This window comes from Athene noctua, chromosome 2, assembly GCF_965140245.1.
Source record: "Athene noctua chromosome 2, bAthNoc1.hap1.1, whole genome shotgun sequence".
Classification (NCBI taxonomy): domain Eukaryota; kingdom Metazoa; phylum Chordata; class Aves; order Strigiformes; family Strigidae; genus Athene; species Athene noctua.
In genome coordinates this window covers 93197520-93210651 of record NC_134038.1, presented here as the reverse complement: position 1 = coordinate 93210651, position 13132 = coordinate 93197520, and the positions used below count along the sequence as shown (strand labels likewise).

The 13132-nt window shown below is 39.4% G+C and overlaps 1 protein-coding gene across 3 annotated transcripts in view; it reads left to right on the top strand.

Annotated features, from left to right (window-relative positions):
- The window catches only part of DUSP22 (dual specificity phosphatase 22), a 44548-nt gene that overhangs the window by 19765 nt on the left and 11651 nt on the right, over nucleotides 1–13132 (top strand). For all 3 annotated transcript variants that reach the window (XM_074899595.1, XM_074899596.1, XM_074899594.1), the window contains one exon: nucleotides 10887–10936. Coding sequence is in view for 1 of the 3 variants with exons in the window: in XM_074899594.1 (XP_074755695.1) it covers nucleotides 10887–10936 (50 nt within the window). In the remaining 2 variants the exon portion in view is untranslated. The remainder of the gene's footprint in view (nucleotides 1–10886; nucleotides 10937–13132) is intronic.

Here is a 13132-nt window from a genome sequence, read left to right as displayed (position 1 = left end):
GTTTGACCCTGTTCTGGGGGATGTCACATAGAGATGAAAGTGGGCCCAAACCAAATAGGATGTTGGTCTGGATTGTGCAGTTGCTTGAAAACAGCTGCATCTCATTCTGGAAAGTGTGTGCTGTGGTGGACAGTTGCATCCAGGCAGCTGGACTTGAAGCATCCTTAATCCTCTCTTACCATTCTTCTTGCTGTCCCCCCAGTCACACACACTTAAATGCTTCCTCTGCTGCACTGGGCAGCAACTGCTATGTGTAATGTAGAAAGGAGTACAGCAGGAATCCTGGGGAGGAAGGTGTGCTAGAAGTTATTCTGGTCAGACAGTCACTCAGGTCCTGTCCCAGAGAGGTATTATCGCAAAGAGGGACAGGGACGGATAGACATTCCATGGGTCCCCATGCAGAGAACAGCATGATATGCATAGCTGGCAAATGATGCCGCACAGTTTCAGACTGGAAGTAAGCAAGACTTTAACCATGAGGTAAGTAATTGCTGAAATATATTGCCAGAGGCAACAGTGGATTTCTCACATGCTCCGTTTTTGTGTGGGAGTTGTTTCGGGTAAGGAGGGGTCACAGAGGTCTTTGAGCTTTGCACTTTACAGCCAGAGCATTTCACAGTCCTTGGACTGTCTGAGATGCTCTGAGGTGCCAGTTGTGGTGACTGTTGGGTGCATTGTAGACACCTGTCCATCGGTCAGGAAATGGACTGAAACGACCAGCTTTTCACATGGTCCATCACACACTTGTCAGTTACTAGTAATTTTGCTGTTGCCCTTGACCTGCACCAGAGGCTTGATCTAGTAGATGTATGAATCCTGTTAGCAGTCACCTGTGGCTGTGGAGTCCTTTGGCATTTCATTTATTTATAACAGTATCATTGTCAGAATGACCACTGCTGCATCACAGGAAGCTCTGTATGCTGCACCCATCTTGAAGACATTGTAACAATCACAGTCGTGTAGATCTCAAATCACCAAGAGTTTACCTGGGCATTGCTGTACTGTCCTCTGCCACAAAAGCTTTCAATTGTTCACTCTGTTTACGACAAATTGCAATAAGAGTAGGCTTTTGCATGTGTGCTGCTTCTAATGCATGCCAATTTTCTTTCTTGTTTTCTGTTGTACAGAGTATTTGTTTTGTTTTTATTTATAGTATGTTGTTTTTTTCAGATGAGGAAAGAGTATATTGGTATATGTGATCGTTTCAATTAAAGTAATTTGGATGAAGCATAAGTAAATGGAATCCCAACAAGACATGCACAATTTTTTGGGTTGAGGGATGCTGTCATCTCTCTCTGCTCAGTACCAAAGCTGTCATAAATTTTAGGCATCTCCATTTCATGTGAATAGCTGACCTGTGTCCCTGTGATAGCCAGTACCAGATGTTCTGTTTCAAGTCTTATAGTTTGTGGGATTTCTTTTTCAAACAAAATGAGTGATCTTAAAGCACTGCATGGAATTTACTAAATGTTGCAATAATGTCTTCTGGGTACTGAGAAAATACTCTGTTATGCCTATGAAACATTCACTGTTTTTTTTCCCTCTAATTTTCTTAAAATATTACCTTTATAGGTTATAGTTTTTCTCTCTCATTCTGCATAGTTAACCAGAGCACACACAGAGGACAGTTACCCTTTTTTCTCTGTATTCTGATGCCATTAACAATATAATCTTAATCTGGTTCATGCTATCTCCAGAGCAGTGTTTTTTCCCCCTCCTCTTTCTAAATTGATGGCTACCTAAATAAGTGTTGACATGATAGGTGGGTGGAGGTAGAGAAGAGCTAATTGCTGACTCAACTAAGTCGAGCATCTTTCTTGTTTGGTCTGTTGCTTGTGCAGCCAGTGCAATTTAAACGAACTGTATCTTTGAAAATAAAATCTTCACAGGCCAGGTTATCTTAAAGAATTTTATTTGTTTTTCCTTGCAAACTTTAAAATTTTAATCAGAGTAGAATTAGGGTTTCAAATACTCAGTATCTAAGAATGTGAACTGAATGGGAAGAGCACAGTTAAAATCTGTGCTGATCTTTTAGAACAATCTTTCATGCTCCCTGAGTAAACAGTCAAATACATTAATAGAATACAGGCAACAAAAAGATGCTGTAACTGGAACAGAACCAGTAAGTGTGAGAAATAGAAGTTGTAGAAAAATAAGGATGATACAGAGAAGCTGTGTAACTTAACCTGCACCAGTTTTATATGATATACCTGTTTTATAAGGTGTTAAGGATGAGAAAATTGTAGCTGGGGAAATTACAAGAGGAAGTGCTGGATCAAGTTTATGAATTTAAAAAAAAGTGTATGACTGGCTGAAATCCAGACTTTTGGAGGAAAGTGAAGAGCTAAATGACTGAATACCTGTCAAAAACTGAGAAATGTTTCTAAGATCACATGGTTATGGCCTGCACACCTAGTATAGATAATGCATTCATATCAGCTTGCATTAAGATCTGGAATTTTTTAAACCTGGCTAGATGTTGTGAATCTTAATGCAGTTTTAGCTGGCCATGATAGTCTTGCATGTTTACAGATGATCTTTAGACTATACATGTGCAGGTTTTTAGAAGGAAAGCAAACTAGAGGAACTGAACTGTCAGCTCTGGCACAATGCAAGTAATCCGCTTAGCATAGTTTGTGGATAGTATTTTGGCAGCTGTTTTTGTTTTTTGCTATAGGCACCTATAAATATCTGCTGTTAGCCCTAAATGTGAGGTTTTCTGTGAGGGAGCCTTTACTGAAGAGTTGAAGGGGAATAGACTCATCTCCTTTTAGTTTTCACATTTTTTCTTTACAGCACCAGTTTGTGGAAACTTCTTTCTTTCTCTTATGGTGGCACATTCTGGCCTGATTTCGTTTATTGTGTGTGTGTATAACTGATTACCGTGTGCAAAAAACAAAGGAAAAAATTCTTGTGCTGTGTCCCCAGCTCCCCAAGCTGATAACTCAGGAAGTGCTGAAAGTTTCCTTAATGCTTTCTTCTTTGGTTCTGTAATCCAAAAGAATATCCTCATGCAGACAGCAGTTCAGAAAACATTTGTCTGGACTCAAAATCATATCACTGCTCAACATGAAATAACTAAATAGGGAAAAATATTGGGAAACCAATCAGCCCTACTTTTTTATTTTTTTGAAAAAAAGCATATGCTAATTCTGGACAGATGCTGCTCAGCAAGTGAGAATTGCCAGTCTATTAAAACCATATTATGATGTTGGATAGCATACAGAAGTCTTGAGCTGTAGGAGGCCATTCATATATGAAAATTGCATCTTGATGACATGATGAGAGAAGTCCCTGCTGGGTATGGCTGGGCATACCATCCATGGTTCTCTGCCCAGACTCTGCTGGTTTTGGTATCCAGCCCAAGGAGTTATGGGAACTACTAAAGGAGGAGATGGCAAGACAGTCTTCAAAATCAGAGATATTAATATCTTATTGCAAGGTCACTGCTGTTGTATAAAGATCAGCTCTGCAAATTAATAATTTAGTCAAGTCAGACTGTTGCATTTCCATCTCTAGCAGTGAACTCTTGTATCACCAGTGCCGGAAGCTGTCAATTTTCAGCCTTTGTGCTACCATCAAGAGGAAGTGTACACGAGCTTCTTCTAATAAAAAGTTTGACTTTCTTCTATGATGTTTCACTGCCTTTTCATGGTAAGGATTTCCTCTCATGAGATGTTTCAGAAGACCATGCTGAGCAAAATAGCTACCATTTTTCTTTCAGGTGTAGCAGCACCAGAAGATTCTCTCTAGTTTGGAGTAATGCCCTGTCTGGCATCGGCTCTGCTTGTGAAGTTGGGAGTTCTGACTAATTTTTCAAAAATGACATCAGTAGCCCACTAAGAAGCTTCCAAGAGACTTCCATGAAGTGGCTTTTAAAGTGTGTCAGGCAGGGCCTTCATCATGAGGTACCCTTGACAGAGGCTGCTATGGTGATGCACTGAATTAGTTCACTGTATGAATTGTTTAGCACACACTAGCTGTGTCAGGGGAAGCATGATGGCACAGATGGCACAGAAGGAGACGATGAGGAATGTTTGAAGTTTTCAATGGCGAGCTGTTTGCATGAGAGATGTTTAGGCCAGTAAATGCCTGATGTTTCTCATTGCTTGGATAGAGTGTTGACCAGAACAGAGCAAATGCTCCAACCTGCTCTACAGAGGAGATGATGTGGAGAGTGTATTAATCCATGCTTGCAATGTGAGCGTATTCCAGAGGTGTAGCAATCATGTCCCAGCATTTTCTGAAAGAAATAGGCAGGTGGGATATGTTGTTTTATTGTAGTACTCGGGTATCCCCTTGAGGGTTCAGGGACCAAGTGTGATAGGTAGTGCTCCGATGTTAGATACGCCCTGACATGTCTAACATATATCATCTAGTCAAGGCAGACTAACAGAGTCCTTCCTCTCAGCTGAAGTATGTAGTCCTGTAAATATTCTTGGTGTGTCCTAAAGGAGATAAACCACAATTTACTGAAAACTATCAGTGTTTTCTCCCACTCTGTCTTCCTTTAGATGCACCAGGTTGGAACTGGAATTCAGGGTTAAAACTGGAAACAGTGTGCACGGCTCTTCGTGCAAGTAAAGTAAAATCCTTATCTCTTCCAAATTTGCCTCTTACAGTTTTAGAAAGGGTGATAGGAGAGATGGGGAAGGAGGGCTTTAACAGGACACTATCTTTGTGATTGGCATATTCCAGCCTTAATGACATGGACTTTTCAAAAGTGTCACTGAAACTATTTTCTACGAAAACCATGAACGAGCATTACAGAAAACCCATGACTTGTAAAAAATATTGTATTATTCCAGAAAACACAAACCAAATGTATAAATTCTATTGTAGGAGCATCCTGCTTTCTGTTGTTCATGTTTTTCATGTAATTTCATAATTTCAATTTCATTTATAATATTCTTCAAAACCAAACCTGGCTCTGTTGTTCACTAAAGTTAATTAGTGGTTGTTTTTTGCTGAAACACAAGTGTATTTTCTATGAGTCATTAATAAAATAAGCACCAATGGTGATTGCTACAGAAAGTAACTGAAAGGACAAACAAACGGTTGAACGGTTTTCAGTTTAGCAAATTCAGTTTGGTGCATTACTGGACTAAACCCTTGATAACCTCTTGTTGGTTTGGCTTGAGGAAGCTTTGTGCTGGCTGTTTCCCACTTTAGCTTTTTTGCTGAAATGCCCCTAAACAAAAATAAGTCCTCCTGCCCTCGTCTGTTGATGTGACGACTCAAATTAACACATGGTTTTTGACTAACCTGAAAGAACTTGCCAGGTGCTGGTTTTCTATTTGCATCTGGGTTCACAAATTTAAGTTTAAGGGTTTAGGTTTAAAAAAAATTTCTTGGAAGTCGTTGATGGTATCTTTACATAAATTTAAATAGAGAGGTTTAATGCCAAAAATACAATTCTGCTGTTTTTAAACTTTTTTTTTACAGCTCCTTCCCCCCACACACTGTCCTTGGAGAAATTTTGTAATTTGAGGTTCTTTTCCCCTCTCCTGCCTTTTAACATCTGAAGTTCTAGATTCAGGTTTCCAGTGCTAACTAGAACCTCAGAAATATTGTATATATATAGCAATAGGCAATGTTCTGAAGAACATCTGTAAAAACATTTCTTGGAAAACCCACCACACGTGAAGTAATGAGTAGCATTTCTAGTCCTTCCTCTTATTCTCATGTATACTGTTTTGCTAAAGTGTTCAGTTTTATATAAAAATTGCTGGACAGATTCCTTTCATGGATAAACTGTATGTTAGTGTGATTTAGAGTATAATCGGACTGAGCATCATTCTTAATGACTTCATCTTTGACTGTTACAAAGGAGCAGGCATCTGTATTGGTGCTGCATTTGTCTCGCAATACTTTTTGCGCATTACCCTGTTTGGAGTCGAAATTATTCTTGGTATTGTGTGATTGAATTTGTGTGTGCTCTTCAGAGATCCTATTTTCAGTCACTGACCCATTATCTGACAGGTAGCACTTGTAGATGTGTCATCTTGCTACCGCAAAATTCTGCGTGTTCTAATGAAGAAACCCGAATGCCAGTTTTTACAAGTTTAGTTAAAATGAAGCTGGAGTTTTTAAAATAGATTATAGGTAACTAGAATAGAGACAGTGTTCCTTAAACTGGACTCTTAACGTTTCCTGACCACTTCATGAAATAATGGGATTTAATAAAGATTTAGTTTTATCTTCCTTAAAAGCTAATGATATTAGGAAGGTAGTGTTCTATAGTCTTACTGACTTTTCCAAAGATGAGATAACAGTTCAGTTTCCAATCTTAGTAGATAGACCTCTAAAATAATTGCAAATTTGAAAATGATTGCAAATCCATGAATACATTACTAACTGTAGTATGAAACCTCTGCATATATGTGTGTGCGCCCAAACCTTTTTGTTTTGTAGCAGAACTGACTTGGTTCTAGAATCTGTGATGAAATTGTGTAAGTGTTGTCATTGTTTCTCAAATACAGTGAATTTTAGAAATTTTACTTAACTCTCGCTTGTTTCAACTTTGACAATCTTGAAATCAGAATACTTGCTCTAGTTTTGTTAGCTCTCACTGTATCGGTTTAACTGTAGCATTTAGTTTCAGGGCCTAAGAGACAGAAATCTAGTTTTGGTGGTTACTCTGCTGAAACAGAAAGCAGAAAAGTAAATTATATTTTAATTTACTGTTTTTGGGGGGTAATCTTAAGAGGTTAAATACACTAAAAGAAATGAGAGTGCTGCTTTTATTTGATGAGGTCATCAGTTAGGATGTGAATAATAAGGAAAAGGTTTCGAGAAGTGTGTGTGTGTTGGAAGGTAGGGGTAAAGGTCACTGATGGAGAAAAGAAAGTGAGCAGTGATTTAAAAGTAACAAGTGGAAAGTAGTAGGGAATTAAGATGACCACAAGAAAGATGTGTTCAGCATCTCATTGACCTGGGAGCTTGTGTTTGAGCACATTGCATATGTGGAACATTTTATTACCTGAGAACATATATAACTTCTGTTTAATTAAAAAGGTTGGATTTTTTTTTTTTCTCTTTTAAAATGGATAATCTGTGAAAAAATTTGTTTGGAAATATAAGACATGGCTGACAGCTGTCAGCTGAAGAAATGTTTGAATAGCAATATATTAGCAGCAATATTCAATAAACAAAGTGGATGTATTACTTCATATAGGATTTAAAACAATATTTCTCTTTTCATCATTTTTTATAATTGCTAGCTTTTCTCTTTGAACAAATACCATGTTTTGGGATGAGTAGCTATTCTGTGGCACTTAATTTAATGTGTGTAGGTGAACTGGTACAGTACCTGGTTTGAGTTGTTTTGTCCTTCCTCCACTGAATAATTTTAGAGAATTGTTGTTCCTAGGGAACAAAACAGAGTTAATTGAAAAATACATTAATAAATAAAGACTTCTGTAGGGTTGATATCAAATGTCTTCACATCCTTATTAATATGCAGTTTTGGTTCAACTTTGGATATTGCACCTGAAGCCAGATTCAGGTTCGTTTAATGAAACTGCAGACTAGGTTCTGATTTGGAGCCTGTTGAAATTTTCACTAGAAGCTGCTCTGCTGAACTCTTCAACAATTTTTTGATTTAGCTTACTTTATTTTAGTTGCTGTTTCAGCAATTGTTGCCTTCTTACATGTTCTGCTTTGCAGTTTCAGAATGGCAAACAAACTGCTAGGTAATAAAATAGTGATGTCTGTCTGTCTTCCATACTAGTACCCCATCTAAAATGTTGTAGGTATTTACTTGTTCATTGGCATAAACTGTTCTGCTTTGAAAGGTCCCTTTGGGACAGTTCTTAGATGTTATCTGCAGGGTATGTGCACAGGAAGGACAGCAGTGTCTTGGGGCACAAACATACAAATAATACTATGATCCTGAGTAGCGTTTTTTTAAAAACAGTCACAGACAGTGGCGTTCAGTAATTGTCTTCCTATTGCCAATATGTTTAAAAACCAAAATCTGTCCAGCACACGTGAGGAAGAGCTAATTCCAGCAATCAACATACAGTATCTACACAGAAGATCCCCCGAGTCTCATTTATGAATACCTGACCCATACCATCTTGCGTCGTCGTATTTCAGGTATCCAGTTAACAATGAATTATATTTGATCCTATTATTATTATTATTATTATTTCAACCAAGAGAAGCAACACTTGATGGTAGGGTGGGATCCTCAGGAGTTACCAACTCTGGCCAAATTGTGTTTGGGTCAAAGTCACTGACAGTTTCACTGTTGATTTTTGTGGGAGTCGGGTTAGGTCACTGCACAGTACTTTTGAAATCCCACCTCTAACTATTTCTGAGTTGAGTGTGTGATTATTTCCTCACAGGGAGGAGTCCATCACCACAGCCTTCCAAAACCACCATACAAGTGACATGCATCTGTCAAAACTTGAAATTCCAGTAACTTCAACCATCTCCTGCCTGAGAAGCTCTATTAATAAGGCTAATAGGCTGATACTGATCATTTGCAAGCACAGTAGTGAAAAGTGTGCTGTCGGCTTTGCTGGAAGTTGTAAGCCGAAGATCTCCAGGATCAGGCTCTGGATGAGCCATTCAGTACCATGTGTGGTCTCTCATAGGCTAGTTTCATGCTTGCTTGTGGTAGTGGCAACTAGTCAGCCATGACAAAAAAAGAACGTTGTGGGTCTTAAACTTGCGTTGGTGCTACTTCTGCTTTTAAAGTGAACATGATCTGAAAGCCCCTCTGCACTCAGCCTGTGAAAAGCACTCAGTATGTGCTGTAGCTTCTGAAATCTGTGGAACAACTTGCGTCAGTGCATGCTGGAGGAGCGAACCTTCTGGCATATAGTGTAATCTAGAGTGAACCCATCTACCTTCAGTTTTCTTCCTGTTTTCTCCCTTGATGGTGCAGAGTTAGTGGCATGGAGTTGTCTAGAGGTGTAAGGGGAAAGAATAGGATGTAAATTTACTTTCAGGTCACAGGCTCTTATTCTACTGGAGTGACTCACTTGAAGTGGTACTAGTGTCCGAGATAAATCTCTTGGATGTGTCATATAAGATGCTTATTATCGTAATTCATCTGTCACAATATAATTACCATGCTCGGCTCAGCAGCCTATCAATAGATATGTATTACTGCTACATCGTCTTTCTAAATGAATGTATCTCTGCAAGCTGTTGTGGATCAGCTTATGGCTGTGGAGCCATCCTGGTTTCCCACAGCAGGCATCCCTTCTCCCTGAACAAGGCAGGAGGACCTGTTACTTGTTGATGCCGTTGCCTCCGGCAGCAAGCTGCTTTGGCTTGCAAACTGATTTCATTCTCATTCTCTCCTCAGCTGCATTTTCCCATGCAGCTCTCATGCAAAATGCCACATGCTGTCACTGGCTTGGTCTTGTCCTGATGGTGCTTTCTCCCCCGTCAGGCACTATCACATCTCCGTCTCCATGCTTAGCACTGTCTGCAGAGCCTTCCCCATTCTGACTCTGCATTGTCCAAACCAGAGGCCATAGACAGTAGCATCTCTGCTATGGTTGTGGCATGATGGGGATGGCCTGTCAGAGCGAGGAAGCCTGGTAAAGCATGGTGGGGACAGGGCAGGCTCTCAGATCTGTGTGACTGTGAAGAAGACACTGGCCGAAGGGGTTCTGGTGGATTGAGAAAATGGCTGGTGCCACGTGCAAGTGGTGGATGGGGCTGAGGTATCACCCCACCCTCTCTGACACAGTGGTGAAGTTCATGCATCTTGCAGAGGATGGCCACCACAGTTGAGCAATAAAATTTTCACCCCCCACCCCACCTGGCAAATGAAATGCCTGGTAGATGCAAGTTGTGTTCCACCTTGTTGACAAAAGATCTCTTTTAGATAAATATGTGACTTTCCATGAGTGAGTCATTGAACATGCAGGATCATTATGGGTCTTTGCTTTATTTCAGAAAAGTAGACTAAGGTGCATTTTATGGTGGACCTTTTGCTGTGAATCCTTATCTTTACAAGTACATCTGAAAAATTCATAACTCTTCATCTGAGATGTCGAAAGACTCTTGGTGAATGATTTAGTTTTTGTGTGTCTGAGCTGCAATCTGTATTCTTGGAAGTCCTATTTGAGAAGTTAGCTAAATATGCTTTCAGAAGTGTTCTTTTTCTTAACAGTCATAAGAGCAAAACAAGCTTTGAAAATAAAATGACAGTTAAAATGAGCATTGACAATGCAAAGCAGTAGTGTATGTTTATAGTGTTGTTTTAAATATACACAGTAACCTTTTTAATGCATCAGAAATGGTTATCTAACTTCCCTAATTATCTTTTAACTTACTATGATGACTGACTAAGAAAGTGAGGCTATCTTTGTGGAAAAAAAGAATGAGTTTTACAGTTGTCCTTCTCGAAGTTTCCAAAAAATAAAAAACAAAAGTCACACCACAAACACGTTTCTTCTCTGAAATGCATTTTGTTTGGTTTATCAACTAGGTAAATAAAAATGATTGTGTGGGATCAAAATAAACTGCTTATCACAATTTTAGGTTGTAGCATCTGTTCAGAGAAATGGAAGGGCAGGAGAAGATGCAGCTTAGTTTTTCTAGAAATGTAAGAAGAATGAGATTTTTGAAAAAGAAGTTTACACCTTTTTAGTAAAGATGCTTCTACTTTAAAAAGCTTGATATTGGGCCTTGGGATAAGCATGACTAAGCTATGTGCTGGTGTCTTGGCAACAAAGCATATGTGAAAGCAGTGTTTTAAAATCTGACTGCATAGAGATGATCTCTGCTTGCGTGAATAATGGTGTGCTTTTCTCAAAATCAATAAAACTACACAAGTCTAGAGCAGGACTTGCACAGTGGTACATAAATGTATTTAACTTGGATATTTTCTTCTCATTCATTTTTGCTTCTTTACACAGGGAGTGAAGTATCTGTGCATTCCTGCTGCTGACTCACCCTCGCAGAACTTGTAAGTTTTCTTTAAAAATAAATCAAAAAACCCCAGAAATCCCTCAGTACTGTGATGTCTGTTTTACAGTGAGTTGAAAGATCTCATTCTGATCTCTCACAAGTATTACACAAATGCGGGTTTTAATCCGTTAAGAAAACACAGTAACACTTTATCCTAGCCACTTTGGTTCAGACCCTGCTTTTTTTGTGTGTGTGAGGGTTTGTAGGAGGATCGGTATCTAAACACTTTTAATTTGTGTCCTTAAACTTCAGGAATTCCTTTGTGAGTCTACTCTTAATTTAGTCCCAGTTTATTCTAGCTACTGTTGTGAATCTTTTTGCTTGGCTCTTCTTTTTTGTTAGTGCCATCTCCAGCCATTAACAAAAAGAAAATACTTGGAAGAGGTATGAAGCCTGGTGCTTCAAGGGTTGAAATAAATGCCTCACAGTAGGCCTTCAAGATAAAGTCCCAGTGTGCAAAGTACCCCTGCAACTTTCTGCTCCGGAATTCTTGAACCTGTCTCAGAAGGCCCCACTGCTCTTAGTAGTAGGCTGGCATGGTGGGGAGCTTCTGCCCTGTGATGCCTCTTGCCTTGAGGAGATATGTACTGAAACTAGGGTGTCCCAGCTTCACTCTTTTTCATCTCTGGTAACATTCATGAAACACTAATTGACTTGCTCTTGGTTTTAATGTTTTGAACCACTGAGCATAGCAAGTCTTGATTCCAAAGAGAAATTAAAACAGGTTTTGTAAGAGAACTTGGATGGTGACCAACTCTTTCTTCCAGAGCTCACTGTTTATGTTGGGGAGAGGTGAGGGGGGTTTCAGCCACATCCTGCTACCAAGTTTTGTAGAGAAACAAGTAGTTGAAAGGGGCCTGGTAGGTGCGGAAGGAAATGCAGCACTGCTTTTCTCTCACATCACAGCAATATTCTGGCTCATGCTTTCGGGGGATATTTTTAGAATATGTGTTTCTCATACCCTAGAAAGATTCCAGCGTGGCATTTGATGTGTGGTGATTTGCCTTTTCATTCTGCATTTCTGTTGTGATTTTAGGGGAAAGGGGGGAAAAAAACCCCAAAACACCACACACGCACCCCCCTCAACCCACAACAAAAACCACCCCAAACTCCTAAATTTCAAGACAGGTTTGTAATGAGAAGGCAGACACCTAACTGCCTTTGTCATGGACAACTTCTGTGGCCTTAATACTTAAATAAATGTAGAAAAAATTCTTATGTGAAAGATAAAAGATAGGAGATTAGAGGGAAACATTCACTTGTTGTCATATTAATTGTATGTTGGTATTCTGAGATCTGTAGCATTTCTGAAAACATTTTGCAAATCTGCTTCCTTTGTTAATAGAGATCTGGATCAATTTGGAATGGAAATAGAAGGGATGGGATTTGTGATGAACGTTAATCAGTGTACAGTTCAGTTCCTCCCTCACTGTTAAATATCAAGGAGTTATACTGAAAAACCACCTCCAGCACTTGAGCTGTCTGGCACAGTACCAAAGCTCTTAAAGCTTCAGTAAGAAGATAGAATATTTGCATGAGTATTGTTTCTGTTATGCTGCAGGCATCTAAAATACATGCTTTGGTATCAGGTGGTTGCAAGCAAACGTCATTACTTCTAATACTGATACATTTTATCACTTAAAATAAAACTTGATGAGTAACCGATTTTTCTTTTTTGCTTTATACATTCCAGATCTTTAAGTAAAATCAAATGATGATGCTCGCCAATAGCAGTGTTGCTTGCTTCGCACATAGAATTTTCTGAAAGCAAGAGACAAACCTGTGTTTGCTCAGCCCGTGAGGATCTGACACAGTCTTATCTAGGGGTGGTTAACCGTACTGCCTGTGCCCTCTGCGGAGGGAGGGATAGCTGAGGTACAGGAAAGGGAATTAGTTCCTCTGCAACTTCTTCATGTATCTATCATCTTCTTTTAAAAGAGGAATTCTGGTGTTGTCAGGGGAAGAAAAAAAAGCAGCCTCCTGTATTGCAGGTCATTGCATATTCTTGGCAATGGTTAACAGGAACAACTGACCAGATACATGCTGCTGTCTTGTCTGTCTCTCCCAACACCAAGTTTGTCAGAAGCTTTGCTGCTACTTTGCAACTGCTGGCAGGTTGGTAAGGTCTAACCGAAAGCCTTTACCCATTGAATTTTGGGACTGTGAGCTCTTAATTCACTTCAGCTCAGTTTCT